Source organism: Panthera uncia, chromosome E1 (genome assembly GCF_023721935.1).
Source record: "Panthera uncia isolate 11264 chromosome E1, Puncia_PCG_1.0, whole genome shotgun sequence".
Classification (NCBI taxonomy): Eukaryota; Metazoa; Chordata; class Mammalia; order Carnivora; family Felidae; genus Panthera; species Panthera uncia.
The window spans coordinates 15,110,811-15,123,404 of NC_064814.1; the positions used below are offsets into that span (position 1 = coordinate 15,110,811).

General features: G+C 44.1%; 2 protein-coding genes across 10 annotated transcripts in view; one reads left to right on the top strand and one right to left on the bottom strand.

The window, feature by feature from the left end:
- The window catches only part of CDC27 (cell division cycle 27), an 803,505-nt gene that overhangs the window by 66,656 nt on the left and 724,255 nt on the right, over positions 1–12,594 (bottom strand). For 2 of the 9 annotated variants that reach the window (XM_049637568.1, XM_049637567.1), the window contains exon 1: positions 142–570. The exons of 1 other annotated variant lie outside the window; for it this stretch is intronic. In XM_049637568.1, coding sequence (XP_049493525.1) covers positions 142–168 — 27 coding nt within the window. In that variant the 5' untranslated portion in view covers positions 169–570. Of the gene's footprint in view, positions 1–141; positions 573–12,594 lie in introns of those variants that run through there. 6 more of the 9 variants (XM_049637572.1, XM_049637570.1, XM_049637576.1 and 3 more) reach the window with 4 other exon arrangements.
- The window catches only part of MYL4 (myosin light chain 4), a 29,310-nt gene continuing 17,350 nt past the window's right edge, over positions 635–12,594 (top strand). The window contains exon 1 of the mRNA XM_049637618.1: positions 635–810. The gene's annotated coding sequence lies outside the window, so the exon portion shown is untranslated. The remainder of the gene's footprint in view (positions 811–12,594) is intronic.

Sequence of the window (12,594 nt, forward strand, 5' to 3'; positions counted from 1 at the left end):
GACGCGGAGACAGGCAGGACCCGGCAGCAGGGGAGGCGGGAGAAGCTGCCGGGCCTAGGCCGCACCAGGCCGCGGAGTGGCCGTACGCGGCTTCCCGGCCGAGGCTTCGAGCCAAGCCTCGGCGAGCGGGGTTATCATTACCTGGACGGGTTCCTGCAGCACCGTCATCCTTGAGGCTCAGGCCCACTTTCTGCAGTGCCTCAGGCCCCCCCCGTAGCGGCTCCGGCCCGGCCAGCCCCGGCTCATTTAAACTCACCAGCGACCGTTACCGGGGGATGGGGGAGGCCGAGCGATTGCCGAGTACCTCCGAGTGGGACACGGAAATACCCGAAGTGGCGAGATCCGCGCGGGAGCCAGACGGAAAATTCCGAAGGGGACCGGAAATACCCGAGGCCGATCGTCTGAGGAGGAGCCCGTTGCCGGAAATTGTCGAGGATTCCCGGGGACTACCGAGTCCGATCCAGAGCGGAGTTTTCCCCTCTCGGCCACGCCTTCACTCACGCACGCCACGCCCAATCGGCCACCCTAGGCTGAGCCACGCCCAATCGGCGACCAGCGGGTTGGGCGTGGCTTACCGGAGCGGGCGGGGAGCGTTACGTGGCCGCACTACCGCCTCCACTCGCCACTGAACCTCTCCGGATCAATTGAGGCGCGGTAGTTTGAGGAAAGGGTACAACACGAGAGTTTGGGGCCGACTTTAATTAATCAAGAAGTACTTGTTGAGTTTAGTTCATGCATCATTCCAGAAGTACCTATTCAGGGCTCAAGGAAAATAGGAAATTTGGAAGGATTGCCAGGCTTCAAAGACTGGTAAGGACATGGGCTGTCCACCTTGAAGAGATTACGGTCTCTTTAAGGGAAAGACAATGTAACAGACTGCTACGTTATGTGGTGCCCATTATAAGCGACGTAAAAATTCAGAAGAGAGGGAAATAAATTGGGATTAAGATGAGAAAAGTTTCAGGGAAGGAAAAGGGAGACTTAAACTGGACTCTGAAGGATAGGTGGAATGAGAAGAAGAGTGTCAAGTGAAGGGAAGCAGAAATGAGATCAGTCTGGTAAGAGTTAAGGCATTAACTGGAAATAGTTACATAGATGACCAGATCATGGAAATTGTTATTCCTGATAGGAGAGGCATTAGGCGTATTGGGAAATCTAGAGGCTTGATTTTGAATGTCATCTCTGGCACCAACTAGTTTTAGGTCCTTAGGCAAGTCACATTTCTGAATTTGTATTTCCTTAGTCTGAAAATAATGATTAAAAGAATTAAATGGATTGATGTATGTGGTTGTGTCTGACGCACACAGTAGGCTCTCTCAAGTTTCCTTCCTGCTCCCTCTCCCCCGCAAAACGTGTGAACCAGGGAACTATTAACATTTTGTTTTTTGATAGATGATGAAAGCACTTTTGGAAAGTTGATTGTCTAATCAGGACATCTCTATGCTAGATGTGGAACTCATGGTATAGTCTATGATGTGGGAATTTCCCTTTCTGGTTCTCACATTTTATGCAGATGAAACAGGTTAGAATGGATTCCTTCCTTCCTTTGGGTGATGTTGAAGGGAGGGTTTTTTTGTTTTTCAATACTAGTTAACAGAGCTTTATCTGTCACCACCAACCATCTCGAGTAACTGCTTATTTGTAGCACCGTAAAGCATAAGTGCCAAGGAGATCTTCTGCCCTGTGCCCTGTTTTTATTTTTTTTTTGTTTGTTTTTAGCAGGATTATGAGTCGTCTACACTGTCCAACTGCGTAGTCACTAGCTATTTAAAGCTTAGTTAAAATCAAGTGAATTAAAAATGAAAATTTTCAGACACCCTAGTCACATTCCAAGAATTCAATAGACATACGTGGCTAGTGGCTCCCATACTGGGTAGCACAGATATAGAATATTACTGTCAGTGGCTTGACTGGGGCTGGAGATCCAAAATGGCTTCACTCACGTTTGGGGCCTTGGTGCTTGCTGTTGCCTGTGCCCCTCAGTTCTCCACATCTCCACATGACTTGTGTCTCAGCGTTGGCCTCTCATCAGTCGGTAGGCTAGCCCCATTCTTGACTTTGTGGCTGGCAACCGAGAAGGTAAAAACTGAAGCCAGGAGGCCCCTTAAGGTCTAGGTCTGTAAATCAAACCCCATCACTTCTCATTGATTAAAGCAAGATACAGGGCTCGCCTGGATTCAAGGGGAGGAGAAATAGACTCTAGATGGGAGAAGTTGGCAACATGACACTACAAAAGGCTTGTGCCACCAGAGGGATGGATGGCCGGACCATCTTTGGAAACAGTCTACCAGATGTGAGATGAGAGAATCTGTAATGGTAATGGAAAGGAGATGGGCGAGAGGTATCACTCTTAAAATGTGATGCTTTTAGCTGGTCATAACACTCCACCTTTATTCTGATTAATGCAGAGAGCGCTAAGACTATTGCTTTTATTATCGGGATGACTTCTAGTAAAGTAGACTAAAGTTGTATTTGCGTTTTTAATTGGCACATGACATTATTTGCCCATGCTAAGCTTGTGGTCGTCTTACACACACAGCTCTTCTACATACAACATGCAGCCAGTAGATTTTTGTGCAATAGATTCTTGTAAACTTGAACGTAGGAACTTGCAACACAGGATACGTAATGATGATATTTGGTGTGTGAAAATGTGTATCTAGAGTCAGAAGTGTCTCTGATGCTTGGTGTTCTGGCTCTTAAACTTACAATTTGCTTCTAAAATCCCCTGGGATTTTTTTTTTTCTCCCTAAAAAAAGGCATGTCTTTTCTAACTGTTCTTCACTGGGCTAATACATCTGTTGTGGTTTTCTGCTCATCCACAGCAAGGCCACATTGTTTGAAGTTGTGCTTTGATGGGATCTTTTAAAGCATTTTTACTTCCTTCTGTGTTCCTGATTGACCTACTTTAACTTGCCATCCAGCAACCACTTAGGCATCCTGCTGTCATCCATTATCCACATAATGTTTAGCTGGTGAACGGAGCTGGGTTACAATAAGCATTATTCCAAACATGGTAAATTATCTCTTCTCCTTAGCCTGCCTCTTTGTCTGTTTCATGTTCACTCAGATTCAGAGGCCGGCTTTCAGGGAACCGTTTAAGAAGCTAGACTTGGTTTTCTTGCCAAGATGCAGGTCCCCCTAAATACATAGCCCCCAACAAGATTGCTCTTCTGAATTCCTTCAGTGACCCTTGTCTGTACCTCCTGTTGTCCCTGTTCATGCTGCGGTCGTATCATCTTATATTACCTGACCTTGAGGCATTTACTCCTGTGTTGGCTTCTCCCTCTTGGTCAAATCATCCCTTTCCTTTGGCATCTCTGATCACACAGTCTCCTGGTTTTCCTCCTACTGCTCTGTTTTTATTAGTTTCCTTTGTAGCCCCTCTAATGTTAGAATGGTTCAGGGGCCTGTTCTAGGCCTTCTTCTCACCCCTATGCTTTCTTCCTTTCCAAACCCATCCGTTCTCTTGGCCTCTGCGCTCATAAAATTGTTCCAAAATCCGTATCTCTAGTCAGACTGCTCCTTAGAACTCTAGACCTGAGTGCCTAGCTGTCAACTGGACATCTCACAGGTTCTTGTTGAGAATAGAATTCCTTGTTCCTCATACTTGAAGTACTTCCCATCTCAGTTTAAGGTATCACCATCCTCTCCATTACCCAAACCTGAAACCATGCTCTCTCTTTGACCCTACCAACTAGTCACAAAAGCCCTACTAATTTTACCCTGAATATACCTTCTCATCTCTTCCTGTCTCCAGCCTTACCTACCCTCAAAAACAAGTCTGATCATGTCAGGACTCCCTCCTAATCCTCCCCTCCCAACTCAGGATTTCCCATTGCTCTCAGGAGATCGCTCAAACCTGTTAACTTCTCTTCTAAGGTCCTCCACGGTCTAGTCTCTGCCACTTTTTTCAGCCTTGCCTCACTTCCCTGTTATACTCTATATTCCCCAAAGGGGACCAGAATATGTCACTTTGGCAAAAGGATTATTTTGACCTGAAAAAAACTAGGAAGCAACAAACACAGAAAGTGCTCTTTGCTTTCCCCCATTTGCCTAAAATCAGGACATCAATTTCCCTTTGTGAAGTTGTTTCCTCTTCCCCCCTCTCCTGTACCAGGAGGAGGAAAACAACCATTATCACCAGAGACAAGGAGCTGGCACTGATTCTGCACAAACAAACGTTACTGAAATAACCCTTATCTCCCATTAGTTCCCCCATATGTTTACCTTTCCACAGCTTACCACCCCGCAAGCCCAAACTTTTCTCCTTTGTTTTGTCACTTCTCCACAAATTTATTGCTGTTTGCTAAGATGGTATGTAAGCCTCAAGTTCTAACCACCTCTGGTTTTTAAACTCTTATTTTTAAAATTCTGTTAATCTGTCTTTCATCAGTTTAATTTACAGGGTCCATGATACAAACCTAAGAGGGTAGAGGGACGGTCACATGAAGCACATAGCAAGAAAGTAGCCATCTACAAGCCTGGAAGAGAGCTCTCATCAGAAACCAAATTTGCTAGCACCTTGATCATGGACTTCTAGCCTCCAGAACTGTGAGAAAATACATTTCGGTTGCTTACTCCACCCAGTCTGTGGTATCTTGTTATAGCATCCTGAGCAGACTAATATGATCAAGATTATTTATGTCATATCTCCCGAAGGGAAGGCTAAGCCTTACATGTCTCTTTATTGTTTTAGGAAAAGAATTACATATTTAGTAGATGATTAAAAAATATTGACTGATTAAAGTGGAACTCTTTACACATATTACTTCTTCTTCCTAAATCACTTTGCCCTTATTCTTTTTTTTAACAAGGAGAAGCTATTTAGTTAGTTATAATTTGTTTTAAGTTTATTTATTTTGAGACAGAGAGAGAGAGGGAGAGAGAGAGTACGTGAGCAGGGGAGGGGCCGAGAAAGAGGGAGAGAATCCCAAGCAGGCTCTGCAGTGCCAGCGAGGAGCCCGATGCAGAGCTTGATCTCTCGAACTGTGAAATCCTGATCTAAGCCGAAATCAAGAGTCAAACGCTTAACCGACTAAGCCACCCAGGCACCTCTGCCCTTACTCTTTAGCTAAATTCAACTCATCCTTCAGGCCTCAGGCCTTGATGTTACATCCTTAGAATATTCCCTGTCCTACCTAACCAAAATTATTAACTCTACCCTACAATTCTCTCTCACAACATCTTTATTCTTTTCCTTCATAGTATGTATGGCAATTTTAATTATATGTGTTTAATATAAATTCCTTGAAGGTAGGGACTTTGCCTCACCCTGCTGTCCTCATTCTCTAGTATAGTGCCCTGCACAAATATAAAGTTATTAAAATATTATAAGTATATCTGATGATTAAATGACATCACTACTCAGTGTTATCCCTTATTGGTCATAACTTGATGCTCTTTTGACTGTCCCTTTCTGGACCCAGAGAACAGGCTGGTTTTGCACACAGGTCCGTAAGGGATTTCAGGTCAAAGCAGTCTGAAGTGTTGAGGCTAATCAGATGCATCCTGGTTGAGGTGAGCTCTGAGATGGTCTACATGGCTGATGGCAAGGAGGGCTGGACAGACTTCAAAAGCACAGGGAAGAAGATAAATGGTAAGCAAATTAGCTTGCCTGCAGTGGAGGCAGTTTAAGCTTGGTTGAAGTGGTGGTGTGTGGGACAGTTGATAAGCTCTGGGTTCCAAACTGATGACTTTAGGTTGATAAAATAGACCTATGGAGCTGCTGGTGGTGATTGAGCTGGGCAGTGACTTCACGGGAATGGAATTTGAGAAAGATTATGCTAACAGCTGAGGATTATGTGAATTGGAGGAGAAAGACAGTAGGGGCCAGGAGTGCAGCAAAGAGGCTCTAGGGAGATAAGGCAATTCTAAATTTCCATTATTCTCGGATGGTTGCGACGTGGGATCAGGGAGCCCAGCGGTTGGTTGAAAAAGAATTCTTGAGACATTTTATGGTGCAAAAAGGTGTTTTGATTGTAGCACGGGAGCAGGACCCATGGGCAGAAAAGGCTGCATTTTGATTGTGAAGAGTGACTGATTATATAGGGTTTTCTATCCTATAGAGGTGAAGGTGATGCTAGGTCTCCAGGAAATGGAGTCTATAGGTTCCTGGAGGTCTATCACTGAGATTGTGTTTTTCTTGTAAATCATTAAGACAGTTACAAACTATAATGGAGTTTCATGTCCTACATGACTGTGATCTTTATCAGTTAACCATTTGTTTTTCCCCTGTCTTTGTTCTTAGGTAGTTACTAGTGCCTATATATATATATATATATATATATATATATATATATTCCACCTTAAGGCTGTGGGGAGGTTGCCCCTAAAGGGGGGATTGCAGGATGTTGATCATGTTTTGCCCTCAGCTTGCCTTTTTCTCTCTCATAATTGAATCTGAAAAAGATGGAAAATGAAAATAGTTACGAGTTACTCATTTACAGTGGGAAATATTCTTATCCAATTCCTTTTTTTAAGGGCATTCAGATTCCAACCAGAGGCTGCTTATTGAGTACAGACAGATCAGAAGAATGAATTCAATGATCTTACCGGCTATTATCTCCCTTTCCTCAGAAGGCACTTATATGCCTGATTGCTAGATAAAAAATATTTCTATTATCTGGAGAGGATGTTCACCAAATAATAGATTCTTTGTTTCTCCCCTTTTTAAATGTATATATTTTTACATTTATTTATTTTTGAGAGACAGAGCACAAGTTGGGGAGGGGTAGAGAGAGAGGGAGACACAGAAACGGAAGCAGGCTCCAGACCCTGAGCTGTCAGCACAGAACCCATTTGCGGGGCTCGAACTCACAAACCGTGAGATCATGGCCTGAGCTGAAGTCAGACGCCCAACCGACTGAGCCACCTAGGTGCCCCCTCCCCTTTAAAAGATTTTTTTTAATGTTTATTTTTGACAGACAGAACGTGAGTGGGGGAGAAGCAGAGAGAGAGGGAGAATCCAAAGCAGTCTCCATCCAGGCTCTGAGCCGTCAGCACAGAGCCCAACGTGGGGCTCGAACTCACGAACCGTGAGATCATGACCTGAGCCAAGTCAGACGCTTAACCGACTGAGCCACCCAGGTGCCCCTGCCCCCTCCCCTTTGTAGCTTCTAGGCAAAATTTAATTTTTCTCTAAATAATTGCATAGCAATGAATTAAATGCAGACTTGATTCTGTTCCAGTCTGGAGTCTCTTCTATAGTTGTCACAAATAGAACCTGTTGTTGTTTGCTTGTTTTATGTGTCACAAATATATGATTTGGGACATAGGTGATGAGCTCGGTTTAAAATATACTGAGTTTGAAATGCTCAGGTGAGAAATGCCCAAATTTTAATTGAATATGTGAAGCTTGAACAATTTAAGAAAGAAATTGAGCCTGGAGATAAGAGATTTTCCCGGTTGAACTAAATGCATTCTATTTTGGTTATATAACACCTTCTAAAACCTCCGTGTGAGTATTTGTCATTACATTAAAACTATTTATATATCTGCATCTTCCACACCAGACAGGAAACTCTTTAGGGGCAGGGATGGCCTCTTACTCATTTTAGTAAAAGTAAGTGCATACTGTAGGTGTTTAATAGGTGTTAGCTGAATGAATGAATGAATGAATGAATGAGAGTAAACTGGATAAAGGAGATACAGGAGAGGAGGATCAATGACAGAACTTTGGTGTGATAAGTACAGCAGAGAAGGCCCAGAGACAAGACCACTAGATCTAGCCACAGAGAAGTCAGGGAGGAAGTCAGAATTTAAGAAGTAAAAGAAGAAGTTGGTAGAAAGGAAAACCAAGAAAAGAGAATCATTTTTAGCACTAAGAACATCTCCCCAAATGCTGAGACAAACTGCTTGCTAAGGGGTAGAGTCTCTTTTTCCTTGCTAGGAGCCATCCACACTGTGGGTGACAGGGCCAGCTGTCATTGATGCTTTCTTGCTCCCTTCCCCGCTTGGGGGCCAGGGCTCTCCATGGAGGAATCCTTATCAGCTCTACCAGCTTCCATTGTTGCCTTACAGTAGTGTCCTGGGTTCTAGTCTCAGGTCTGCCATGACCTTGGTCTAGTCACCCCTTCTATCTGCGCCTCTAAAGTCCCTTGCAGCTGACAGGATGTCTGGGGCGGGGGGGGGGGAGTGTGTAGTTTGGATGACTGGTGAGGGTTCTGACTTGCTCCCTGTTGCTTTCAACTATAAATCACTTTGCCAGACACCAGCTGTCCTGCCCTCTGCTTTAGATTCTCAGGCGGACTCCAACCCACCTGTTGTTGGAGCCCCTCCCAATGTCCTCCTCCCACAGCTGAGCTCACAGATACAGCACTAGGCGGCACTGCCTTGATCACAGCACAGAAATTAGCTTCAACCATTTAGATGGACTCTCGAGTGATTAGGCCAAATGTGTAGCATTCTCCACCCACACTAAACAGCCAAGGAAATGAAGTTGGACGGGATGATTTAAAGCGCTCTGAGGACTAGTCCTATCATGGTCTTTGAAAAATTGCTTTTAGACCCTTTCATTCTTTCTCTGCCTTTACCTTTGGTGCTCTGGGTTTTAAAGGTCACGGAGACTTCAGGTTTTCATTGCTTTTTTCCTTCTTCCGTGGTCACAAGGAATCTTAGATACAGGGGATTGGGTTAATCATTCTCCTTAATTTATAGCCTTCTTTCATCAGTGGTCCATGCAAGGCCTCTCTTGTTTAATTTTTTATTTGCGCCCTTTTATCTCACCGTTCCATCCCATCCAAACAACACTCACCATAAGCAACCCTCAAATATTTTTATTTTAATTTTTTAATGTTTATTTATTTTGAGAGAGACAGAGAGAGAGAGAGGGAGGAAGAGAGTGTGGGAGAGACACAGAGAGATGGAGAGAGAGAATCCAAAGCAGGCTCCATACTCAGCGGGGAGCCCAACACGGGGCTGAATCTCACGAACGTGAGATCATGACCTGAGCCGAGATCAAGAGTTGGACGCTTAACTGACTGAGCCACCCAGGCGCCCCAACCCTCAGAGATTTTTAACGTGTATTTTTTTGTTTGTCTGTGTCCTTGAATAACACGTAATGCTTCTAGTATCCATGTACTTAATAAAATTTAATAATATATCTTATTCCACCCAGTAGAGCCAAATGTTATTTCAACATGTGAATGATATAAAAATTATTGATAAACTGTATTAAACTATTATTATTTTTTTCCTACTAAGTCTTCAAAACCCAGTGTGTTTTTTCTGATAGCACATCTCAGTGTAGATGTTAAATTTTCGTCAGAAATACTCGATCTGTATTTAGATTTTGTAATTTCACAGTTGAAAAAGTAGATTCACATACTAAGTTGTTTCAAGTGTACTTTAAAATTTTCCAATACCTGAATCAAGTACAAAAAAAATCACTTTCCTCTAATATTTGCCTCTAAATGGACAAAATTGCTTCATCTATTTTAAAAGAATTGATTTGACTTTGAAGCAAAAGCAAATCAGTATCAAAAGTATGTACAAGTTAAGTAAATTCACTAACTCCGTGTCAACTCAGTATTACCAACATGAAATTCAAGGAGATATTGCATAAATTGAAAAGGAACTCTAAATTTATTAATATCAACGAAACATTTAAAGTTTTCTTGCCATTTTTGCAGCCCGTTTACATAATGCTGTTGATTAAAATCTGCATATTTATGTTAGAGAAATGTGTATTAATTTGCATTGTGAGCGGCTTCAATTGTAGCAGAAATTCTTATACCTATCTAGCTGGCTGAGTTGCAAATAAGTGTTTTCTTTCCTTGGAGCTTGAGTTGTGGCACATTCATATGCAGTGTGGTGTCAGTGAGATTATATGCAGGTATTTTAAATTTATAGAAATGTTATTGTGGTTTACATCTTTTTCAGCTTCTTACTCATCACTGTGTTTCTTCTGGGTATACATCTAATCTATTGCTTCTAACTGACATGTGGCATGGTCTCAGTGATGGGGACCCACATTGCTTCCACCTCCTGCCACCGTAAGTCATGCTTCAGGGAACCTCTTTATTCATGTCTCTCCTGAACTCGGGTGAGATTTCTGTCAGATGTCCACTCAGCTTGATTGCCCTTCTAAACCACAAAGCCCTTCTACCTCTATCCCCTGTATTTCCTAGCTTTTCTATTCCTTTGCCTTTTTAAAAAATGTTTATTTTTGAGAGAGAGAATGAGTGGGGAAGGAGCAGAGAGAAAGGGAGACATAGAACTGGAAGCAGGCTCCAGGCTCCGAGCTGTCAGCACAGAGCCTGACACAGGGCTAGAACCTATGAGCCATGAGGTCATGACCTGAGCCAAAGTCAGACATTTAACTGACTGAGCCACTCAGGTGCCCCAAGAGAGACACTTTTTAAATTGTAATTCATCTGTCCTGAGATTTTAGGGGATGAGGGAGAAAACAACTGTCCAAAGTTCAGTTGCCCCCTCGCTGTTTTTTTTATCAGTTCTTTACAAGCACAGTACATCTTCAGTGCCCTGATGTACCCTAACCAGCACCTGGATCATAGAGTTGAGTCACACAGGTGATGGGGCATCATTGCATGTTCGAAGGCAATAGTGGAGGGAAAGACAGATCAGGACCCCAGAGCTCTTTTTTTTTTTTTTTTTTGGTTGTTCCACAGCCATGCCTGGCCACATCTCTCTGACACACACACACACACACACACACACACACACACACACACCAGTTCAAATAGGGCTCCCCTTCATCCAAGCGGCTTCTCACAGTTCTCTTCATTTCTTGTTGGTGTTTTTCTCTGTACAATTCTTCTGCTGTTGACCTTGGAAGAGGGAGCAGCAACCACACTATTTCAATCAGGAGGCAAACTCAAGGATTTTGAGCACTTGCTCTGTGTTGGACACTGTTCTAAGGATGTCACCCACATTAACTCATTTAACTCTCTGAGGTTGTATTGGCTACCCCATTTTATAGATGGGAAACTGAGACATAAAGAAGTTAATTAGCTGGCTTAACTAACTGAGTCAGGACTCTAACCCAGGCAGTCTGGCACCTGAGTGGTCTCTCTTACCCTCTGCCGATTTACCCAGTGCCTTGTATGGGGACAGATTAGTGTTGGCCAGGGCGTTGCCCCATGATGTCTAGTTTATGAGACACTGGCCAGAAGAGAGGAGGGAGGGGTGACTAGGACAAGGCATTAAGAGCCAGGCCTGCTGTCAGCAGCATTTGATCCCAGGCAGGAGACTCTGATGGATCTCTTTCAGGATAAGACACAGGCCCTGTGTGGTTAGAGGGGAAGGGAGAAGGGTGAGTGAGCGTGCGTAAGCCCAGCCTAAAGGAGGCCTGATGTCAGTTCTCTGTGCATCTGTCTCTGAATTTGACATGGGGCATAAATGGGTTGGTGTGAAATTCTGTCCTGCGTTTTCCATCTACTGAGTTTGAAGTCCTTCCAGTGGGAGCATCTGAGTGTGTTGGCACAGCTCTGGCTCAGGAACCATTCGAAGCCTCCCAGAGGCACCGGTTAGGCTGCCAGGACCCGCTGCCATGCTCGCCTCTTCATACCCTGCCTCTTCTTTCCTTCTCTCTTTCCTTTGCTCTAATTGGTCCACATGTATTGGGCGGGGAGGGTGGGGGTGGTGGTGGCGGGCACTGTCATAGACCCTGTGCAGGATACTCTGGATGGACAGGAAGGTAAAAGTCAGTGACCGTGAAGCAGAATGGGGACCATAAAAGTGGACCCTCTGACTCCAGTAATGGGCCCTTGTGAACCGTGGGCATCATGAGCTATGGTAATAGCAAGGCCAGCCTCTGGTGTCTTGATTCTTGATGCATGGCTCTTTCTGGAAAACCACACTCTCCTCTCGCTGCTGCTGAAGTGCCAGATACTTTTTTAGCTGGTGTTGCTCAAAGAGAATCAGAAACTGGTTTGAGGAGTGTCTCCTCTCCTGCTGGAGTGCTTGTGGCCTAAGGTTTCAGGCAGGCTGGCACCTCGTCTGAGTGTGGCTGACAGGCAGGCCTCCTGGCCCCAGGGACTTGCTACATGCTTTCTGAGCCACAAAATATGTCACACTGTGGGTACCCAGCTGCCATCCTTCTCCCTCCCCCATTCCCTTCCACTTCTTCCTCTTTCCTAAATCTACACTTTATAATCCCAGTAGCCTCTGCCGCCTTACCTGTGCCTCCCCCTGTGGTCCCCTCTTCTGGAATTCCTTCTGGAAAGTCTGAGAAACCTGAACACTCATCTAGCTTCATCTGCCTGGGAAAGCAAAATGAAATTCACAGCCAGGAGTGTTTCCAGTGTGCGAGGGATGGTTTGTGGTGCCTTGCTTACGATATTTCATACAGATCTCACAACAGCTTGAAAAGGAAATGTTTATTGTTGAAGGTCCTTAGGGTGCTGGGCCCAAGATTAGGAAATGCAAAACGGGGATTCAGCCCTATGCTTGTCTGCCTCTAAAGCCCTCCCCCCCCCACCACACCCTTTCCATGTCTGGATGTTCAGTGAGCCCCATTCGGTTTTCCCAGTTTTCTAACCTCATAGTTCTGTTCCCAAGCAGGTTGGATATTTTACTCCTCCTTAGAATTTAAAAAAAAAAAAAAAAAAAAAAAAAAAAAAAAAAAAAAAA